Source organism: Falco peregrinus, chromosome 3 (assembly GCF_023634155.1).
Source record: "Falco peregrinus isolate bFalPer1 chromosome 3, bFalPer1.pri, whole genome shotgun sequence".
Taxonomy (NCBI): Eukaryota; Metazoa; Chordata; class Aves; order Falconiformes; family Falconidae; genus Falco; species Falco peregrinus.
In genome coordinates, this window is record NC_073723.1 from 5,526,302 (window position 1) to 5,547,937 (window position 21,636).

The following is a 21,636-nucleotide window of genomic DNA, read 5'->3' on the forward strand; positions in this document are numbered from 1 at the left end:
CACAAATAGTATGCCAGGGGAAAAAGACCGGAGACAAGATGTGAATTCGGACAGAATTAAGGCATGTTTTTAAAGTCAGGAGTTATCCTAACATAGCAACAGTGAAAGACTGACTAGGAAGTCAGAAACTTTGAGGAAGAAGAGAAATATTACTTGCCAAACATAAGATAAATTAACCATTTAAATATATTAGAAATAACAATCTTGCTGAGTACCCTGTTAACAAAAGCCTGTCTGAAGCATTCAAAGATTTTTAAACTTCATTGATAAAAATCGTGGTTTCTGTGCAATCAATGAAATGCAATCCCCTGCAAGACTAATTGCATTTGAGGACACACAGTAAGCCTGCACATCTGCTGTGAAAGGGACCTATTTCATTCTCAGATGCAGTTTACTTGCTCCCATCTCAGCCTGGACTACCAAGCCATCTTTCAATGAACCATGCCTACAATTAGCAGTCCTTAAAATTGGCTTTACAAATGGGCTAGTGCGTATTACAAGTACTAGTCAGGTCTGGGCCCCTACAAGCCGGGCTTCAGCCTCTAACAAAAGGGCGAGACTTTGGCATGTATGTGAAAATGTTATTCAAAATGCTCCAAAACACAGCACCAAGAAAAAAAGTGATCAGAGAATACGTACTGGAAGACTAGAGGGTGTATCAAGCTTTCCAACCACTGAGGTTGTTAAAGAAAGGATCCTCTGTCTGTGGATCCATTCTATGTTATTAATTGACAAAACAGTGCACCATCTGATTGCCCATCAATGAACTCTAGTCATGGTCCTTTGACTTTTTTTTTTCCTGTGGTTCTGTAATCATGTTTTTGCTACAGCATTTTTAACTTGTTTGAATTAAAGAAAATGTGGTAAGGTAATTCAAGTATTTTTTTATAAAAGGCACAGTTTTGATTAGTTGGAACTAACAGCACGTTGAACTATATTATGGGTTTTCCTCTTTTATATTTGTTTATTGTTAAAGAACAGACATTTCATCAAACATAAACCAAATCTAGATTACCAAAATAACTAAGGATGGCTTTTTCCCCTCTGACATTTAGATAATGGCAAATTTTCATTCCCTGCAAAAATTGCTAACGTGCAGAACTACATATTTTTTTCATTTTAAATTAGAGGATTTGCTACTAACATGCCATATGCTGTGTGATATGTTTAACAGAATGTTACACTTCTAATTGCATACCAATCAAGAGCTCATATTTTCCAACAATTAGCAGGGTAAAGTATAAATTTCCTGGTGTCACTGGTGCTTTCAGGCATCCAACAGAGCCTACAATATTTTAATCCACACATCTTCAAAATCACAAACATGATTTGGCTTCAGTAAGAGACCTCCACACACAGAGGAGACTGAAAAGGAAAGGATGGGGACAGAGGAGAATGCAAGATGTGTTTCTACTGACAGCACCATCCTTTTAACATCCTAGGATTTCCCATAAAAGTTCTAAGATACTCAACCTCAGAAATGGGGTAGAGATCTCAGGTGAGATTTAATAGGGTGGGCTGGGGGGTTGGGCTTTTGGGGGGGGTGGGGGGTGGGATGGTAATCAATGTATATCTATTCATAATGCCTTGACATTCCATAATGAGGTTTCTCTGCTAAAAGGAGATGAAAGGAAGAAATATGGACCTTACAGGAGTTTATCTGAACATTTGAAAAACACCCAGTTTCACAGGTTAGCCCGAAAAACTAAATATTCCATATTCTTGCCAGTTATAGCTAGATTCCCAATGGGTATGGGAATGGAAAAATAAGGAAACACCTACACAGGTAGATCTCGGGAACTTCCTATTCTTAGGCAGAAGAAGGTATCCAACCCTGATCTTCACCACACAGCTTTAGAAAGTTTCAAAGATGTTTTATGCTGACATTAGCTTGCTTTTTATTTGTATCTATTAACTTACTTGCTGATATTCAAATTTCACTAACAAGTGATGAGTCTTCCCATCATATCATTTATTATTTATGATGGAGCAGGAGTGACCTACTTAATGAATAGCACGATGACTCGGATTCACTTTAATCCCTGTTTCCAAAATAGAAAGAATCCCAAATGACTTTTCACCCAGACATTATTACATACATGTATGTAATTAATGAGCAAAATATTTACTTGTGTTTATGTCAGTGTTTGGAAACTTTAATAAATTCACTTTGCCATCAGAATATGATGTAATGACAATCAAAGACCATCTAATCACTGCTTATAAAGGTAGTTTTTATTTGCTATTAATTGCCAGATACCACGTACTCAAATTTAATTTCTAGTGAAGTGCTCAGGGCAATTCCACTTTAGCACTGAAAATATTTGAACCCGCACTTACATCTCCTGTTTCTTCAGTCTTATCTCAGAGCTCAGAAAAGCCCTTCATATAGCCTCCTCTCTAGATTTTAGCACATCAGGAAAAGCATAGGAGCCATCACTACAGTATTTCAGTTTAAAGCTTCTTCCCAGAGGTAGTTCAAAGGCTTTATTACTGCCAGTTTGTGTATAATTAGTACTGTCCAACAGGACTAACCCAACTATATCCAAAAAAAATGGCATCCTGGGAATTTGCATGTTGTTAGCGTTAACTTTTATGAAAAATACCTGAACAATCAAAGGGTCACATTTGGAATCTGTCCAGCTGAGAAACGTCCACTATCCCATACAGAATTCAGTTAAGTTTCTAATTAGCAGAGCTAACTCTAATGTGTGATAACTGAAGGCACAGACAACCTGCTTCAAAAACCCAATGGACCAACATTTTAGTCAATATCTACAGACAACAAAATATGAATAAAATGTAGTTCCTGGGCTAAACGAAATCTCTGGTTTTCTGTAATGCTTTGTTCTGTTCATCTTTAAATGTAGACATGTAACAATTTTTTGCTGAGTTCACACCATCAAACTACCCAACTTGCTTTGACTAAGGCCTTGCTGATTCTGATGGCATGCGGTAAGGCAAACAAACAAACAAAGACCAAACTCCAGATGAAAGTTAGAGGTGAACACCATCTGTGGTATTTTACATAAATTAGGTAACACTCTGGATTATTACCAAGCTGCAGCACGAATGCAATACAGAAGATACTTTAAAGAAAGAAGGATTAAGAATGATGCTATACAGTGTGTCAGAGTTCTTCTTAATCTCACACAATACATTGCCTAAGAAACAATTTATTATAAGAACAGAAGGAAATCTGTGAAGGTTAACTCTGCATGATGATCAAGTAGTTGAATTCTTTCACTCTCTCAAAACAATGGAAGAATTTCATTGTCTGCCACCATGCCTTTTGAAGAACAGCTTCCAGATTATGATCACCAACCTCTATTCCAAGCTGCCTCCTCTATCAGGCATGTATCGCTACATGTCACAGTCCTGGTCTGCCTCTGCTCATTTTTACTTGACTGAACAACGCACAGCTTTCTGAACAGATCTGTACCAAAACTATGTACTGTGACAGCCAGAAACCCAAAACAATTTTTTACAAGCAAACAGTCCTGTACTGTCTCATTTTCATTCCTTACCTTGCATCACTCTAGCATATTTTTTACCTTTGTGTATTACCTATTGCTTTTGCAGAGATTTCTGAGTATTACTGGCTCCAAGGAACTGAACAAACTGCACTATGACCTCCCCAAAAGACAGTAATTGAAAGGGAATATCCAGGTATTTAAGTAACAAACTGGGGTGGGCTGACCTTGGTCAGCTGCCAGGTGCCCACCCATTTGCTCACTCAGTCCACCTCCACAACAGGACAGGGGAATAAAAAGGATAAAAAAGCTCATGGGTCAAGATAATGGCCCTCCCCGGGCTGCAGGCTGGGGCTCTGCCCCGGCGGGGGCTCGCCAGGGCTGCAGGGGAGCCCTGCTCCGGGCCTGCGGCACCTCCTGCCCTCCTCCTGCTGCGGCCTGGGGCTGCCTCTGCTGCTGCTCCCCCCTCGGCTGCCTCCTCCTCTGCCTGGGCCGCCTGTGGCCCTTGCGGAAACCTGTTGCCCCCCTCCCCGGCGCCCCCGGCTTGGCTGAGGGGCTCAGCTGTGCCCTGCGGGGGGGCGCTGGGGCCGGCTGGGACCGGCTGGGGCCGGACCGGGGCAGCCCCGGCCTCGCCTCACAGAGGCTGCGCTGCAGCTCACGCCTGGGCACGGGCACCCCACAGATTTTGATTTCCGAGATTCTGCATGTGCATGTGGTGAAAAACATAATTATTGTGTAATAAAAACGAACGTTAGTTTGAAATTAATCTGTATATATCTGGGTTTCCTAAGAATTGTTGGATTTCCAGCTAGGAACACCAAGGGCTACTGCAAGAAACATCTTTGATTCTACATTCATAAGGACTATACAAGACCCCTGGATAGGCAAATGTCACTTTGTCACTTGGAATACAAGCCTAGATAGCACGAAAAAAAGCTGTTACATATCTGACTATTTAGTGATCGAGCTGCAGGGATTAATCAGTTTCTTATGAGATGGCTGCCCAGGCGCAGGCTTCATAGCCACAAGGGGATGGTTTTCTCAGTATCGGGGCGCATAATGGCAGGGAAGAACCTTTTCTTCAGACAGTATCTTCTATAGCAATGTCATCAGCACAGTCAGGGGCATGTCACAGACCTGGCCAATATGACAACATTCCAGCTGTTCAGAGTAATGACTCCCAAAGTCATGTGGAGTATCTTCTTTACTGTTTGCTAAGAAAGACTTCAAGCGATGGAAAAAATTAGTAACACAGGAATTTCACATCAGCGGACAAACTGTACTCCACTGGAAATACTATAGATGCTTCACAATATGACATTAATACTGCCAGAAATAAGGCCTGATACTCCTTTATGACACTATTGGTCGTGGTGCAAAGTATGTGAAACTGGAAATTTAATCAAAGTTAGCTTCTGAAAGTTTTGGTGGTTTAATTATTTTGTATTTACTCAGAGTGATTACATTATTATCCACCTTAAACATTCAAGATCCTGCTAGAGACAGGCTAGAGGAGACAGCAAACTTGCTGAACACTATGTTGTAGCCAGATTTTGACAAATTTCACGTTGGTCTTAATATACAAACTTTGATATGAGCCAGAAGGTTTAATTAACTGGATTTACTCCACCACTGCCTGTTTCAAAGCAATGTTTGTGAGAAAGGCAATGTTGGTTTTGATAGCCCACACCATGTTCTATGAAATACTAACTATTCACTTTATTTTTTGTGATTAATAAAGGACAATAGATAGTCTTGAAAATGAAAGCATAGATTTACTTTATTAAGGGAGATCATCAAGGATCCATGTCAGGAATAACGCTACTGAAGATCTAAGCTTGTGATACAGAACTAAGACAAAACCCACACTTTTATAACAGACTGACAAAGATAATTACCGGGTGGACAATAAAACACCACCCTGTGACTACTCTCTCGAAATGCGCAAAAGAAACAGCAAGAGTAAAAACAGGCAAACAGCAGAGGCTGAGAAAAGCTATTTAAACTAAAGAACAATATTGACATGAGACTGAAAGGGCTGGAAATGAGTCACAAATAAATTTAATCTTGAAATTCCCATTCACAGCAAGGTTCTCAGAAGGAGTTCAATAAGTTTACAAAAGGCTCTCCAAACAAAATTATATTGAGACACCTTCTGCAATATAATTCTGAATTAACATTAAAGATGTCTATTTCATGTTATGAGATAAATTTCAAACCATATGCAGACAACACAATTCACTGTCTACTAAGTACCCATAAACAGAACTAATTTCCTTCAAATAGAGCTTAACTGTTTAACAAAAGTAGTTCATAAATAGCAAATAGTGAGCACACTGCTGATTAGTATCTTCATTAGGAACAGATGTTCAGAAGCTCACTGGTTGCTCCAGCAAGTTATACAAAATTATAGTCACTTGGAAACCAGAAGAGGTCATTCTGCATCTTCAACAGGCAAAGTTCAGGATGTTCACTCCAACTGACAGCTGTTTACTGACCTTATTTTCATCTGACTCTCAAAAACTTAGATTACATTTCACACACTTTTTTCATTTTTTTTTTTGCTTGACTACCACTATTTGGCTATTTCATTAGTGAGAGAAACCGGCATGTTTTCTTTCTGGAAGGGAAGCATGTATGGGAAAAACTGTGATAGTAAAGAAGTGCTGCAGATATTGGGAATTAAATGCCATGGAGAAGTCCACTAGGCAGGACAGTGTGAACAGCCATCCTCATGGGGTCAGCTCCCATTTGGGCGGTTTATCGTGGGCCTAAATTCCTGGGCAGAATGAAGGAGCTACAAATATATCTCATTTCAAACAAGGGCTCTCAATCCAAGTGGCGTAACCTACAGGTGCAATGTCCCATTTGCCCAATGCCCAGTCTGATATATAAGGCAAAGCCCAAGCCAAGAAGCTCTGCCAGATCTGAGCTGGTGATCCCTCCACTCAGCAGTGCTCCAGCTGGAGTCTGGAACTTTTGTGCAGCATAAAACCAACTCTGCAACTTCATGTCCTGCTAAACCAAATTTACTAAATGCTCCCACAGCTGGGAGTGCTGTTGGAAGACAGACCTCCAACCAGAACCATCTGGGGCTGGTAGCACCCATTTCTGCTCTAAAGTTTCTGATTTATGGTCTCCAACACTTTTAATACCTGGGCTTTTCCTTTAGCTTGAACAACCTGATCCCATCGTTCACTCAGACAACTGACAGTTCACTGTTTATCAAAGCACAGAAATGTAATTATCCCCTAGCACTTCTTTTAATTATTGAGGATTGCTGCTGCTGCCTTTTTTTCTTTCCTCAAGTTTTCACATGAGGTAACCAATTATTTTTCTCTGTGTAATTCTAGACGCTGCTGAGACATTTTACCCTTTCTATATACTACTAACATGTTTAATTAAGATCCTTCCTTATTTCATCTCTTGTGTCTGGCCTTGACATAAAGGTTCTGTAACAGCCCTGTATATGTCTGGTATTATTGAGCCACAACTTTATATGATACTGTACAAAACGTAATGACTAACAGAAAACAACTTGAGTATCTTTTGGTGAAAGCCCTTTTCTACAAAGCCAGCCTACAGAATGGCTCCGCTTTTACACCCTAAGATGCATGAAAATAGCTCTTCTCTTTCTGTAACTTTTTCTAATGTATCCATAGGTAGTAATAAATGTTATTAAAGCAAACCTGAATTTCTGCTTAATAAGGAAACAGACACTAAAATAAAAGGTCTAAGTTCACCACTGAGTATGATGCAGTATCAATAAACACACAGGATCAGAGCTCAGGAAAGGTTTTCTGTTTGTCTGGCTTCCTTTGCACAATCAAACCAATTAATGATTCAAATCAATCAAATGAAATTAACCTCTTTCTGACCTAAACCTGTACACTTTCTTAAAAAAAACAAACACAAAACCCCCAAAACAAACAAACAACCCCTTCCCCCCCAAAAAAAAACAACCAAACACCAAAACCAAAACACTATGATTGCTTAATACAAAGGTCTGGGACACAAAATAAAAGCAGAAGTAAAATAAAGTTTTTGTCTGACCAAAAAGGCAATGGGGAGAAAGAATAGGCTAAGACAAATCACAGCATGAAGAAAAAAACCCTCTTATGCTAAAAATCAGACAATAGCTGCCAATTTTGAGTGAGAGACTAAAAAGGAGAAAAGGAGAGAACATGGAAGAGAGAGAACTTCAGTCAAAGCTTATGTTTCTTCATACAAATCTGTCTGTTCTGGTCTGTGCTTGTACTGTTGCGGCTTTGACAGTTGGAAGCTATTAATTTCAGTATTACAAGGCTTACTGAGGTGGATTTATGTTCTTTACAGTCATTAAGTCACTTCTGCTTCCTTGATGAAATAAAGAACTGCTTCAGAATGAACACTGAAAATTAAACCAGCGTTGTGTCTCTTCAAAACATCTGTTTGCTGGAGAACTTCTACTGATGATAGGTCATGCTGGTCTTAACTGATGAGTCAAAACACAAGGGGGTGTGGGAAGAACAAATGAAAATACTTGGAAAATTTTGCTTTTAGTAAAGTAAAAAAATAAAAGGAAAACTTTCCATTTAACTTGACTAATTACAAAGTTTAAACTACAATAGAGTACATTTGCACTTCTACCAGGAAGATGTAATGGTCCAGTCAAATGATACTCTTCATGAGTAAAAAAGTTTGATCCAAAGTACAATGTGGTCAGTGAAAGACTCCTTTCATTTACAACATTCATGGCATTCAGTTCCAAGCATATGCATTATTTTTTCAATTGAAATGAAACAAAAGCTGAAAAATGTCAGAAGCCAGATAAGGAAAGCTTAGCATATGCATTCTGGAATATCGTCTCCCCTCTTGCTTACTGCCCCCAACCAATTACACGTTGAACCTGTCCTACATAGGCTATTCAGAATATTCCTCCACTACAATTAGCATACTTTCCATCTCTCATTCTCTACACACTTAACTGTACAATTCGTTTAATTACTGGGCAATTAAAATCCTGCCTGATCAAAGCATCTTTCTTGCCTTTCTTGTTAATACATACATCTTCTGATCTTTTTTCCTTTTTTCTTTTTCTAATTGTCCACAAGCTTAATTGTCTTTGTCTAAATTTTTATTCAAATGTTATCTTCTGTGTCCATCAAAGTAATAGCAATTTATTTCTCTGCAGATTCAGTGCAGATTTCACTTTTCATCAACTGCTTTACAAGACAGTTTTTTTGTCTTTTCAATCTTCTCCCTTACAATTATCTTCACAGCTCTTTTTGAAAGTGTAACCCATTTTCATAATTATTTTGATAGCTTTTCATTTTTTAATTTGGATGTGCAATTAATCTATTATTCAATTTACTTCCAACAATACCTAGAAAATTAAGTACCCTCATAACTGTGTAACAATTTATCATCATTATGGTGTTCCTCAATCACCTGTTATGGCTTAACTGAAATGTCATAAGCAATATTCCTATAAAGAAGTAAACTATGCATAGCTTTTTCCCCCCCCTTTAAAAATACAATGTTTTTGTAAATGAAATATTGAAAACAAAGTCACTCACTCAACATAAAAAATATATATTAGGCATATGTGCCTGAATCAAGCTTGAATCAGTTAATTTTCCTGCTACCACAATGCCCTGTTCCCTTTTCTCCTTTTCCTATCTGACGAAACACCATCATTTGGTACTTTCCTCTCCACCAGTACTTCTGATGTTACGTTGTGTTGAAAACCTTAATGGTCTTTAAAAAAAATCAAGCCTGCATTTAACAACAGATAGCTCCCATTCAGAACTTACGCCAACATGTTCTTATGCCAACAGTCACCCTACTTCAGCATTGTTTTTCCCCTCCTTGAGACTTGGTCTTCTGATCAGTTCCTGGAGATCAGTCAACTCTTGATTTTGCTAAATTAAAGAAATGTGTCTCAGAGATACTGCAACTCAAAGCACGCAAGACTGTATTAGATGCCTAAGTAGTGAACACAGAACTCACCTGCCAGCTTTACTCAGCCTTTGAGAATTGATCTGATTTTATTCAGTGTAGCATCTCCATAGCATTAAGCCAGCAGTAAGTCTTCATTCCTTCATCACTACCAAAAATTTACTTTTTTCTATTCTGGTTTGATCTGAGCTCTTCGGTAAGAAGTTTCCTATGGGAGGTTTCATTAGAGGCTTGGCCAAACATCACATACACCTTTCTTCATAGCTGAATTACACTGGCAGCTCAGCATAACTCTTAATCAAATCCTTTCCAATCACTTCAGACAGCTGAATTTCTAGGGGACTTCTGCATTACTAGTCTCAGAACAGATAACCTTTTTTGCTGGACTACATTTCATCCATTTTATTTATGGTATTTTGGTTTTTGAGATTATCAAAAGATTATGAGAAATACAGAGAGATCTTTTTGACCAAGACCTGTAGTGACAGGACAAGGGGCAACAGTTTTAAACTTTAAGAGGGTGGGTTTAGATTGGACTAAGAAAGAAATTCTTTACAATGAGGGAAGTGAGACAGTGGAACAGGTTGTCCAGAGAAGCTGTGGATGCCCTGTCATCGAAAGCATTCAAGGTCAGGTTGGACGGGGCTATGAGCAACCTAATCTAGTGTTATTGATGTGCCTGCCCATGGCAGAGGTTTGGATTAGATGATCCTTGATGGTCCCTTCCAACCCAAACTATTCCATGCTTCTGTGTAGTAGCCTGATCTCTTCCTGGAGAGATGGTGGTGCTTGTCTTTGAGCCATCAGCATGTATCATTGGTTTAATTCTCCTCCTCCTCCTATCTGCTTTCCTTTTTTCTCTTTTTTTTAAGCAAAAACCTGTAACAATCCACATTGCTGAGACTGGTCCTAGACCAATGCTTAAGACAACTCCATTAGTATTTATCACTCCATTTTCCCTACTGCCTCTTTTCACTGCTTTGTTAAAAATGCTGGACCTGCAGCTTCAGCTACCAGTTCTTTCAGAAATTTGATATGAAGTAACCACCGGCACTTCACCCAACCTGTCTCAAGCTATCTGTCTTTACACAAGAGGTTTTGTTAATTTATTTTCACTTTAGGATGCTCTCTTTATTCTTAGCATCTTGTCTTTGAAATCACTACTGGTTCAGTTATGTCTAAAACTCTCTCTACAATTTATTCCTTTCAGTTTAGAGTAACCAAGGCTTTGGTAGGAATTAGAAACAACAGCTGATTCAAAACATATCACACAATAGCATGTTTTGACATGCGAGAACATTATTCGTGAGCCAGATGCCCTAGTTTTATCAAGTTAGTCCATTTTTTCAATGTACTACCCCAGTCCCTTAACACTTCCCAGTAACTAAAGCATGTTGCTTGTTTGACATTGCCAAAATATCCTCCAAAACAGCCTGCACACAAGCTGTTAAGATATGAAAGTGTTGCCACCTCTCCTGCATCTTAAATATAAAAATGAAAAACCTGAAGGTTTTTCTAAATGGTTGAGAAAGGTTGGTTACCTAGTAAAACCCATTTATCTCCAGATTGTTTCACGATTTCAGTCTTCCTACAAATCAGACTGTGATTTTCTACCTTACAGACAGCCTACTCTTGAGGTTTTCTGGCTAACACTCTTCATTTCATCTTTCTAATGATGATAATGGCCAGCCTACTGTAATTCTAAAATAGAAATAATTAAAGAATAATTTAGTTTGATGAATGAACAGAATAGCATTCATAATTTCTTTTTTGAAGGGCAAACCTTTATAGACCCTGCTGATCTCTCTCTGTTTCCAAACTTGTATCTATATAATCTACATGCTCCTGTGGAGGGCCTACGAGGGGGGTGTTTATTAAAAGAGAAAGCAGAACTACTTCCTTACAGTCCCCTAACACCAGCCTTTGAACAAACATCCAAGACAGCCTTGGAATTTCAAATATGGGGGAAGAGCAATACTGTACGACAGCCCCAACTAAAGCAAAACCATTGACAACGTTCATGTCTGCAGAGATCTGGTTCTTTTTAACTAGGTCCTTGGGGACAACAAGATGCCAGGGTGTCAAGAGAGCATCCGAAACACAGGCTTAGAGATGGATCATTTCCTCATCTACTTACTGACAGCTACTTTAAAATATTTTCCTATGTGTTCAGGATGCTGTGATTTGACACTGCCACAATCCCAAGAGGTAATCAGATAAATTGTGGAAAGAATGATTTAATTATGGTCTAAGGTCACACTGGAAAATGCAAAATAAAACGGGTGAGTAGTTTCAGTAATTAATTCTCAGATACATGAAATATATAAACTGTGAAAACTGATTCTGATTTGGTGCTCTCTAAAACATACAATGAATTTATTAAGATTATGTGTTTTTAAAAGTAATGCTTCCACAAGATGTTTTGTGAAACTTAACCTGACAGAATTTCCAAATAAGCTGTCTTGAACCACATGCTCATAAAACACAATACTTTTAAATCTACCTCTCCTATTGATTCCAACTACCTGTGAGGGACAATTTATAACCATCCTACAGTCTGAAGTTTTTCAGTTTTCTCTTAAGCACAATATGCCCACATAACGCAGGCAGACACTCAATTTACTGTGAACCCGCAACAAAAGTGTAGCATTCTCTAGCTGTAAGTAAATAATTAAGACTTTGGTTATTAACCATCACTTTTCTTAATTACGATCTGGACAGCATTCAGCAGCAGTCCTGTTAAGTTTTGCCTTTAATCACACACTAGAAAATTAAATGCACTGCATTTTGAGAAGGTATCCATGATTAATTTAAACATTATAAACTCTTCTGGAATTCATGTACCTTATGAAGGAAGAAGTGAAGAATGAACGAAATAAAAGAATGAATGAATGTAAAAAGCTACTTCTGGACTTTTCCCCCAGTGAAGCTTGACAAATGTATGTTTCTTAGAATATTACTGCAAATACCATCTTTAGAGTTCATGTATAATCATTGATTATTCAATTAGTTTTTACAGGGAAAGAAAAGTATGAAGTATTTGCCTGATATATTAAAACATTCAGCACTTTTAGGTGTCTACAGTTCTAAATTCCTACCTCAAATTTCTCTAATAGATCTTTGCTCTGATACGAATGAGGATCATCAGGAAAAGGTATCTTTCCCTTGTAGTTGCAGGCAGTGAAGGAAGTTAGATTTGTTTTGCTTTACGTAGCAGAATTTAAAATAGGTTTCTGTTGTGAAATTTGTGTGCAGGATGCCAAGCGTTCACCTCTCGCTTAAGAGGTACTTCTCATTGGATTGTAGGAATATCCGGCGTCCAGCCTATTCCAGGTTCAATAACCAGTCTATTTCAAACTCAGTCTATTTCAAGTTCAGTAACAACATTTTGTGCATAGCATTTCTACCTATGATGATTTTGCTATGGAATGCAGAAGAGTACCATCAAACTGATGAATGTTCGGTCTCAGAATTTTGCTTGCTTGCAAAACTTAGCAACATAAATCAAATAAAGACTGAAAAAAATACCGCACAGCCAGCAACTACAAATGCTTCCATCTGATTATTTTCAAATCAAACCACAGAATTTGCACAACATATGCCTTTGAAGAGTCTTGGTTCTCCTCATTAAACTTTGCAGGCTATGTTTCCTTGATTTGATGATATTAATATATTCACCTTAAAACCACATCTATTCCTACCATTTGGTTTGTTGCCCAGCAGTAAAAAGAAAATATGTCATAAATTTTAGAGAACATTGAACTTGGTGGTGTTGAGCAAGATTATGTTTTCAATTACGTGTGATTTACTAACCTGCCTAATAGATAACTTCATTTTACAGATGTCCTAAATCTTAAAATCAATTTTAACAACATCTTAAGAACTCAGTCTAGCCTTTGACATATTTTCTTTTTCATGATTCCTCATGTTCTAAATACTTTTCCCTTCCCCAGTCATTTAATTATATGAAATCACAATCAACAGTGTTCACTAAGACGCACTTTTTCTCCTCAGACAAGCATCAGAATTGACTTCTTACCCTCAGAGCAAAACTTCAATGCCACTAACTCTTAATTCTACTTTTTCCCTTGCATGTAATGAAAAAAAGACAAGATTGTCAAATTTACATGAAAAATTATTTCAATATGCTTTAATAATTTTGGAAATGTAATATTAACTTTAATATGAATTAAATATGCCACATTTAAAAGGAATTTTGAAGTCCAGCTTTTATAAATTTGAACCAGAGCCAGTCCTTTTTTAATCAAAACCATGTTAAATATTCATTCATGTTTCACTGTGAGCACTTATAATAAAGTAAACGCTTCGGTGTAACCATCAATATAGCAAAAACCTTGAATAACCATAGAATCAATTTTACTGCATAAAGCTAACACAAAATTTTCAGCCACTATATTGAAAGACTATATTACAATGATGGCTAGTAGTAAAGGGTTCACATTAAAATGCAAGTTTTTCATAATACACAAAAAAGCAAAACTCAAAGCAAAGCAAAGCTGTGACTACAGACAGTGTGATGACTAAGAGGAAAAAAAAAATCAGGCTGACACTACAATATTACAGTATTTTTAAAGTACCTTCTTATCAAAACCAAAAATACTACCAAAATATTGGATGAGGAAGGATGAGAAAAGAAAATCTGTAGACTAATGCCTTATTAATGATATATATTAAGATTATGGTTCACTTTTAGTAGAAATGTTAACAGTCAAAGAACTTTTAAGGTAGCTTGCATATGTTGATATCATTATTGGTACTCAGTACAGATCGCTACCACTAAAAGAGCCGATTCTTACAAGATAGTTAAGTTCAATCACTGCAAAACATCAAGAAAAAAAACCACAGGGAAAAGAGAACTCACATACACCTTCGATGATTTTAAACATGTAACACTTTTCCATGCCGAAAGACAATTTAAACTTCAAGACAGTATGTCACATTATCTAAATAGTTGTGCACTCACACACACATGCACACTCCTGACTGTCCAGACATTCCAATAACTCCTTATTACTCCAACACATCAAACTGAAAAAAACCAATTTTTTAATTCCTCCTCCATCCACATTAATAAAAACAAAATTAGCCTGCACTGCCACGGTACATTTTCTGGAGGGACTGCAGTAGCTTTCCTCATGATGACTGCAAGTAAGGCTACCTGACTAAAACAGCATGAAACCGAATAGCAAAGATTTAACTGCTGAATAATTGAAATTATAGTTGATTAAAAATCCCTAAAATATTCAAATTTTGCTGTTGTTTTCAAGTAAAATTGGGCACTTAATCAAAATATATTTTCCAATAATCTCTGCAGTGACCTAAAGCTTCTACGTAGATTATTTTTTCTGTTAGACAAAATAGATAATATATTCAATAGTAATTTCAGAATAGTAATTTCAGATTGAGAAAAAATTAAGACAAAAAAATAAGACTCCTGCAAAACCAGTATTTTCTGCCACCAGAACTTTCCAAAAGGAAATATGTATAAGTTGTGGCAAACCAAGTATTTGACATCCCCATAGGATCTCCCTTTCCTTGCTTCATTTAATGTAAAAAAATTAGCATGTAGGCCATAATCAGCCAAGAGATTGTGCTTCAAGAGATTTTGCAGTTATGAGGCAGAGAATATCACAGAGTTTTGGCTGGTGTTCATACATTCTGAAAACTAAAGTAACTGGGATTCTTTAACTGCATTAAGCAACAGCCTGAGAAATGACCAACTCCACAGGCAATCAGATTTTACTGCAAATCAGTGCTACATTCATGTTACTCAATAAGTGCATCTAAGTACCTATCACCATTTAGGCAGGAATGCCAGATTAAATCCTACAGCTCTAAAAGCCTCTTTTACTAAGAAAATAGTGGAATTTGGGGGGAAAAAAAAGAAACAGGAAAATAAAAGAAAACACCCTACGGTTGTCATCCTTAAGGTGATCTCCCATGCAAAAGTGCCAAGAGAAAACTTCTGAACACAGAGCCCAGATTACAAATCTGTTGAAGGTCAATGCCACTCCACAGAACTAAGATGACTCCCAAGTGACCGGTCTGAGCTCACAACATCCACCTGACACGAACCACTTGCACTGATGAGGACCAGGGCAATCATAGCCAAAGCCAGTCATATAAGCAAGCGCTACCAAATCCTTGAATCCTCTGAAGAACAGAGGCCAGATAAGCATGATTTCAGAGACAGATGATGATGGTTGAAGTCTGACATGTTAACAACAAACTACTTTAAATCATTGCCAGATTTAATCTTCTCATCTATAAACAAAAATGTTTACAAGTTTTAACATATGAGTTGAGGATGATCCACACACTTGAAAAAAAACCCAAGCATCTACAAGAGTACACAAACATCACAGTTTTGGGTCATTTTAGTTTTAATAGCTAACGCAGACAATAGTGATGGATCATTGTTCCTTAAAACTGGTCTTCTCTAGGTCACCAAATTGATTAAAAAAGGAATATGGAGTTAAATTTCTTTAAAAGCAAAAGTTTTGAAAACAATTGTCTGATGAACTGGGCATTTTTTATTACATTTTTAATTGACACAGAAATGTTGGGAAGAGAACATCCCATGTTCCAAAGCCTCTGAACTAGCCTTGTTAACCTCAGAAAGAAGTCACATTATTATGACTCTTCAAAATTAAATTAATTCGGTATTTCATTGCTGGAACATCATTCTAAGTGCAGAATTAAGATAAATTGTTCTTACCCACTACATAGAGTAACAACTTTTTATGCACCTAAAAAGTTAGCAATGCAAACGTCTCAGTCATGATAAGAAATATACCATGAAGTGTATTCCAGTTCCATAGGAAAGCATTTTAGAGAAATTACTTTTGAAACACAGTCAGGCAAAGGGAATATTTAAGTAGCAGCCACCTCTCATACAACCCAGCTAGAGCTGCAAATTACAAGAGAAAGTGCATACTCAGGTTTCATATTTACTGTCACTGAACAATGATACTTAAAATAGGTATCAATTTTACATTTATCTTCAGCCAAGTAAAATATCTAAAGGAAAATAAAATTCCTAACAAATTCTCCTGTATCATAAATGAATCAGTAAATATCAGTAAATGAAAACATTGTCATTCTCATGCTGCTAAAAATTGCAAGCCTCTAAAAAGACAATCAATAGATTTTGACACTACTCACCCCACTGGAGAGGAGCCAACTGTAGGTGCTCCAGGACCAGTTGATTGAGAACACCTTCCACGCTTGCTTCCCCTTCACGCTTCAGGGAAGGGTAAATTGGAATTAAGGAAAATTTTGTTCCAGCCAGAAAAAGAGTATGTAATATGTGCAACTTTTATTATTGCAAATCAAAACTGCAAGCTAGAGACTCATTAATGGTTAGTTACATATTTTGTTTGTTAACCCATGAATTGACTAACAATAATAATTAGAGCAGTTGGTATCTTCGGAATAGAAAAAAGTTAATTCCACTGAGAAGCGTTAAATACAAAGATGTAAAGGTAAAATGTACCTGAACCATAGTAAAACACAAGGGGAAAAGAAGTCTGGAAGCTGTAAAAATGCAGAAACTGTTAACTATGTGGTGCAGGATCAGAATTCAAAATGACAAATTAAGAGCAATCTGAAAACAAAAAGGGTAAAATTTAATAGAGCAATAGAAAACAGAAGAAATGTGGGCTATGACAGCTTTCAGTACCAGCTCAGTGCCAGTTCTTTGGAGGTACAGGGATGTTAGACAATGCAGTGACAGTGTTGTTATCAGGGGCAAACACACCAGAATCACACAGGCACATAACCTGAAAGCTTCCCTTTCTACTCACTCCTGTATGAGTCCAGTAACAAGCTCAGACTGAAATGAGAAAAAATTAGGAAATTGTTATTACTCTAAGGACAGCAAAGCACTGAAATAAGCTGTCGGGTAAAGCAGAATCGCTGTTTTTAAAGGGCTTCGAAACAGGTTACACAAATGCTAAAATAAAATCTTAGGCAATACTCAATGTAACACAAAGATAGTATTATCCATTTAAACAAATTAATAATAATTTCATATGATGCGTCTATTGAGATAGCATGTATTTGTAACAGGAAGATCACTGGATTTCTTTTTTCTAAGTCCCTGACTTCAGAAAGGCCCTGAACACAAAGGGCTTTGAAGCACACCCACATGTCAGCACCAGCTTCTGTTTGGCCAAAGCTGCATTGAGCAGCTTTGGTACAATTTTGTACCACGAGGAGCCCCCATCTCGGCTAGGCTGAGAGGAAGAAGTGGAGGTGAAGCAAGCACCGCTCCTTCAGAGGCACATGTACAGCATATGCATTTCTGTGCACTTACACTGGAATTTCTCTGGCAAAACTTCTATCGTCTTTACAGCTTGGCTCATGCTTCCCCAGAACGAGAGCATCATACAGAAACAGAAGTCGAGAGACAGGATCCTCTCCGAGACTTGAAAACACTCCTTTTCCAACTTTGTAAGCTTCAAATGACACAACCATAGGTGAAGTGATGTCCCACCATAATTAAGGGCTAAGCTCTTAGCAAGACTGATCAAGGTTTGAACCAACAACTCCAAAAGTACTGGAACCATGTTCCTCCAAAATAGATTTAAAGGACTAGAAGAATATCTGAGCTTTTATAAAGTGCTCCTAAAAGTGATCAGTCCTTCTTCTGCAAAACTCTGGAAAGAGAGGCACAGAATCTGACTGATAAAGTATGTTCTCATCTGTGTCATTTAAAAGAAAATCAACAAGTACTGCAGATAACTAATTTCTACCACAGGACAATTTTACAGGTTCTCCACAAGATATAAAAGAAAAGTCTTGAAACATCAGATCAAAACGAGATCTAACAATTATTGATTGAGACTCAACAGCTCAAGGAGATGACAGAAGAAGAAAATGGATGCATTGTATAGCATTCTCCCCATTTTTCTTTTTTTAATATTCTCATTATGCCCTGAAAAATGTCTTAAATAGCAGCCTTTCTTTTTTTTTTATTTTTTTTCCCCCTAAAAGGACTACAGATGAGGAATTCACAAACCCCAAAGAGTCTGGAAGCTGTAAACACCATTAAAGAAAAGCACCTCTTTGGAAAATTGAAGGCAGCAGAGTATCACCTCAGGAAAACATTGCTGCTGAAAAACAAGACCCGGGATACCAGCACAACAGAATAATTACCATAAACCAAACTATAGGACAGAGAATACATAATTTGGATTACCTCATAGAAAGAGCAGATAAATAATTATGTTAACACATCTTCAATGTAAGGAATATAAGTGAGAAAAAACACTAATAAAAAGGCAGTATTTAAAATAGAGTGGCTGCCATTAAAGTTAAACTAACTTAACTGTAATTTACTTACAATTGGCTCACAGTGGTGCCTGGAATATTACAAATTTTTACTGCTTAAAACTCCATGGAAAGCTTAACGTCTCTGATACATTTTAAACTGACTATAAAATAGGTGATTCTCCATATTTTATCACTGGTAAATGCTATCAAAGCATACCCAGGTATTCACATGGATCTACAGAAGGATCTGGACGTGCTGGACCAATGGGCCAAGGCCAATTGTATGAGGGTCAGCTCAGTGCTGGGTCCTGCACTTGGGTCACAACACCACCATGCAGTGCTACAGGCTTGGGAGTGTGTCTGGAAAGCTGCAGGAAGAAAAAGGACCCAGGGGTGTTGGTCTACAGCTGGCATGTGAGCCGGCAGTGTGCCCAGGTGGCCAAGAAGGCCAATGGCAACCTGGCCTGTATCACGAATAGCACAGCCAGCAGGACTAGAGAAGCGATTGTCCCCCTGTACTCGGCACTGGTGAGGCTGCATCTTGAAGCCTGTGTTCAGTCCGTACGACAGGGATGTAGAGGTGCTGAAGCACGTCCAAAGAAGGGCAACAAAGCTCATGAAGGGTCCAGAGAACAAGTCTCATGAGGAGCAGTTGAGGGAACTGAGGTTCTTCAGCCTGGAGAAGAGGATATGCAGGCGAGACCTTATCACTCTCTACAACTACCTGATAGGAGCCGTAGCAAGGTAAGCGTCGGTCTCTCTTCCCAGGTAACAAGTGACAGAACAAGAGGAAACAGCCTCAAGTTGTGCCAGGGGAGGTTTAGATTGGGTATTAGAAAGAATTTCTTCCCTGAAAGGGTTGTCAAGCCTTGGAACAGGCTGCCCAGGGAAGTGGTGGAGTCACCATCCCTGGAGGTATTTAAAAGATGTGTAGATGTGGTGCTTAGGGACATGGTTTAGTGGTGGACTTGGCAGTGCTGGGTTAGTGGTGATGATTTTAAGGGCCTTTTCCAACCTAAACAATTCTGTGATTCACAAGAAAACCACATATTGAAATTTCAAGTGCAACACAGCTATAGACCAACTGCTTCTTAGATTGTGTGCAAATAGTATGCTTAGCTATACCTCAACTAATTAAAAAAAAAAATCACATACCTACTGTTCTTAAATCCTGTGCCCAGTTTTACTTCCCCAGTTCAAGACACTGAAATACAGGATAAAATGCCCTGGAGGGTTACCAAGACAATTAGAGAGCTGGAGCCCATAATGTATTAAAATAAGTTGAGAGAACAGGTTTGTTTGGTCTTTAGAAGGAAAGAAGACAAGGAGAAATTTTATTGCTGTTATAGTGGGAGGGTACAGAGAAGACGGAGCCACGCTTTTCGCAGAGGAGCACAGTAATACAAACAGGGCAATGGACACAAGTTGCAGGACAGGGTGTTATAACACACCTGAAGATGTTCCTTCCTACCTAAATTATTCTACAATCAATGCAACCTTGCTATCTTCAGGTTACTCCACAGGAAGGCCTGGCAGTGCCAGTGGCATTCAGTGCAGTATTCAGGCTGCCCCATAGGTATGGCAAAATAGACTGAGGCATAAGGTAAATGCCCAAATGGCAAAAACTGATTCAGAAAAGATGCTTTACCTTGCCAAAAAAAAAAAACCCCAAATACATACTTTTTTAACAAGTACCCAAAATCTTGCTCACAGAGTTTACTAAGCATCTAGTCCTGCTTAAGCTCTGCTGCCAAACAGACTCAAAGACAAAAATCACTGAAGTTCACAGAGAAACTCAGTATAGTTGCTATGGTCTAACCATTCCTCATACACTCGTAGCATTTTATATCATTGACCTCTGTCTCCTGACTCTGTATCAGGCCATTAGATAAAATTGCTCATTACAGTGCAAATACAAACCGAACATTCTGGCAAACTTATCACCTTGGAGATGAAAAGCAACCAAACTATGCAGTAATAAAATGTCAGAGAAAAAGAGAGAAAAGCCTAACTAAAGAGTTTGCCTATTTTCTAAGGCAAGCCTTTAAAAGTCAATGAAAGCAAAGCAGTTGGAACAGGGGTTGCCAACATACCCTTTCATTCTTACCTCAAAGTCGAACCTGTTAAAAGACAAGTGCAAGATCCAGAATTTAAAATTCATTGAAAAAAAACTACACAGATTAATGGACAGTAGTTCAGACTGACAAAGTTAAGTTTGACCTTATGCAATCTATCTACTTATCCAGACCTCCAAACATTTTGCTGAAATCTCACTGTAATTACAAATCTGCTCTTTCATAGGAGTCAAATTGTTAAATGCCTTTGTTGACTCAGGTCCCATGTCTAACAGTAAAATCTTTGTTGTTAACACCACATGCAACAGCCAGAACTGAAACACTTGACTTCCAGTTTCCAGTGCAACTGTTCACATTTGGCAGTTAAGACATTTTCAATTGCACAATTACATGAGTTTCACTGGGGGCCTCAAAGCCAACAAACACACAACCATCAGATGCTGTTTAAAGGGAAAAAAAAACCCACCCTAATTTTTCACAGTAGACACCTTTATTTCATGTTTCTTTAGGAACAGATTGCATATGATACAAACTGTTCCATACTGAAAACCTGAATGACAGTCAGATGAACTAGTTATCTCCCCAAGGAAAAGGTTGGTCTTTTATACTATCTTGACTGTCTAACGTGGAGCTGGGTGGGTACCCACAATTATAACACAGCATGTACTGCTAAAAAAATTAAAAAAAATAAAAAAATTACGATTTTTAAAAATGGTTTCTATCTTAAAGTTACTTCTGTTTTTACTCTCTGCAGCATTCCACATCTTGCATCCTTCTAAAAAGATTTATTTTCAATAACATATTTCTCAGTTCCTTTGCAAATACAGGTGGAAGTGTGTACACAATCATAA

At 37.9% G+C, this 21,636-nt stretch overlaps 1 protein-coding gene across 7 annotated transcripts in view; it reads right to left on the reverse strand.

The window, feature by feature from the left end:
- Positions 1 to 21,636, reverse strand: part of TRAPPC9 (trafficking protein particle complex subunit 9) — a 508,745-nt gene that overhangs the window by 236,900 nt on the left and 250,209 nt on the right. For 5 of the 7 annotated variants that reach the window (XM_055798407.1, XM_027789609.2, XM_005239484.4 and 2 more), the window contains one exon: positions 16,599 to 16,689. In XM_055798407.1, the coding sequence (XP_055654382.1) occupies positions 16,599 to 16,689 (91 nt within the window). Of the gene's footprint in view, positions 1 to 7,458; positions 7,948 to 9,041; positions 9,377 to 16,598; positions 16,690 to 21,636 lie in introns of those variants that run through there. The other 2 variants (XM_027789613.2, XM_027789614.2) reach the window with 2 other exon arrangements.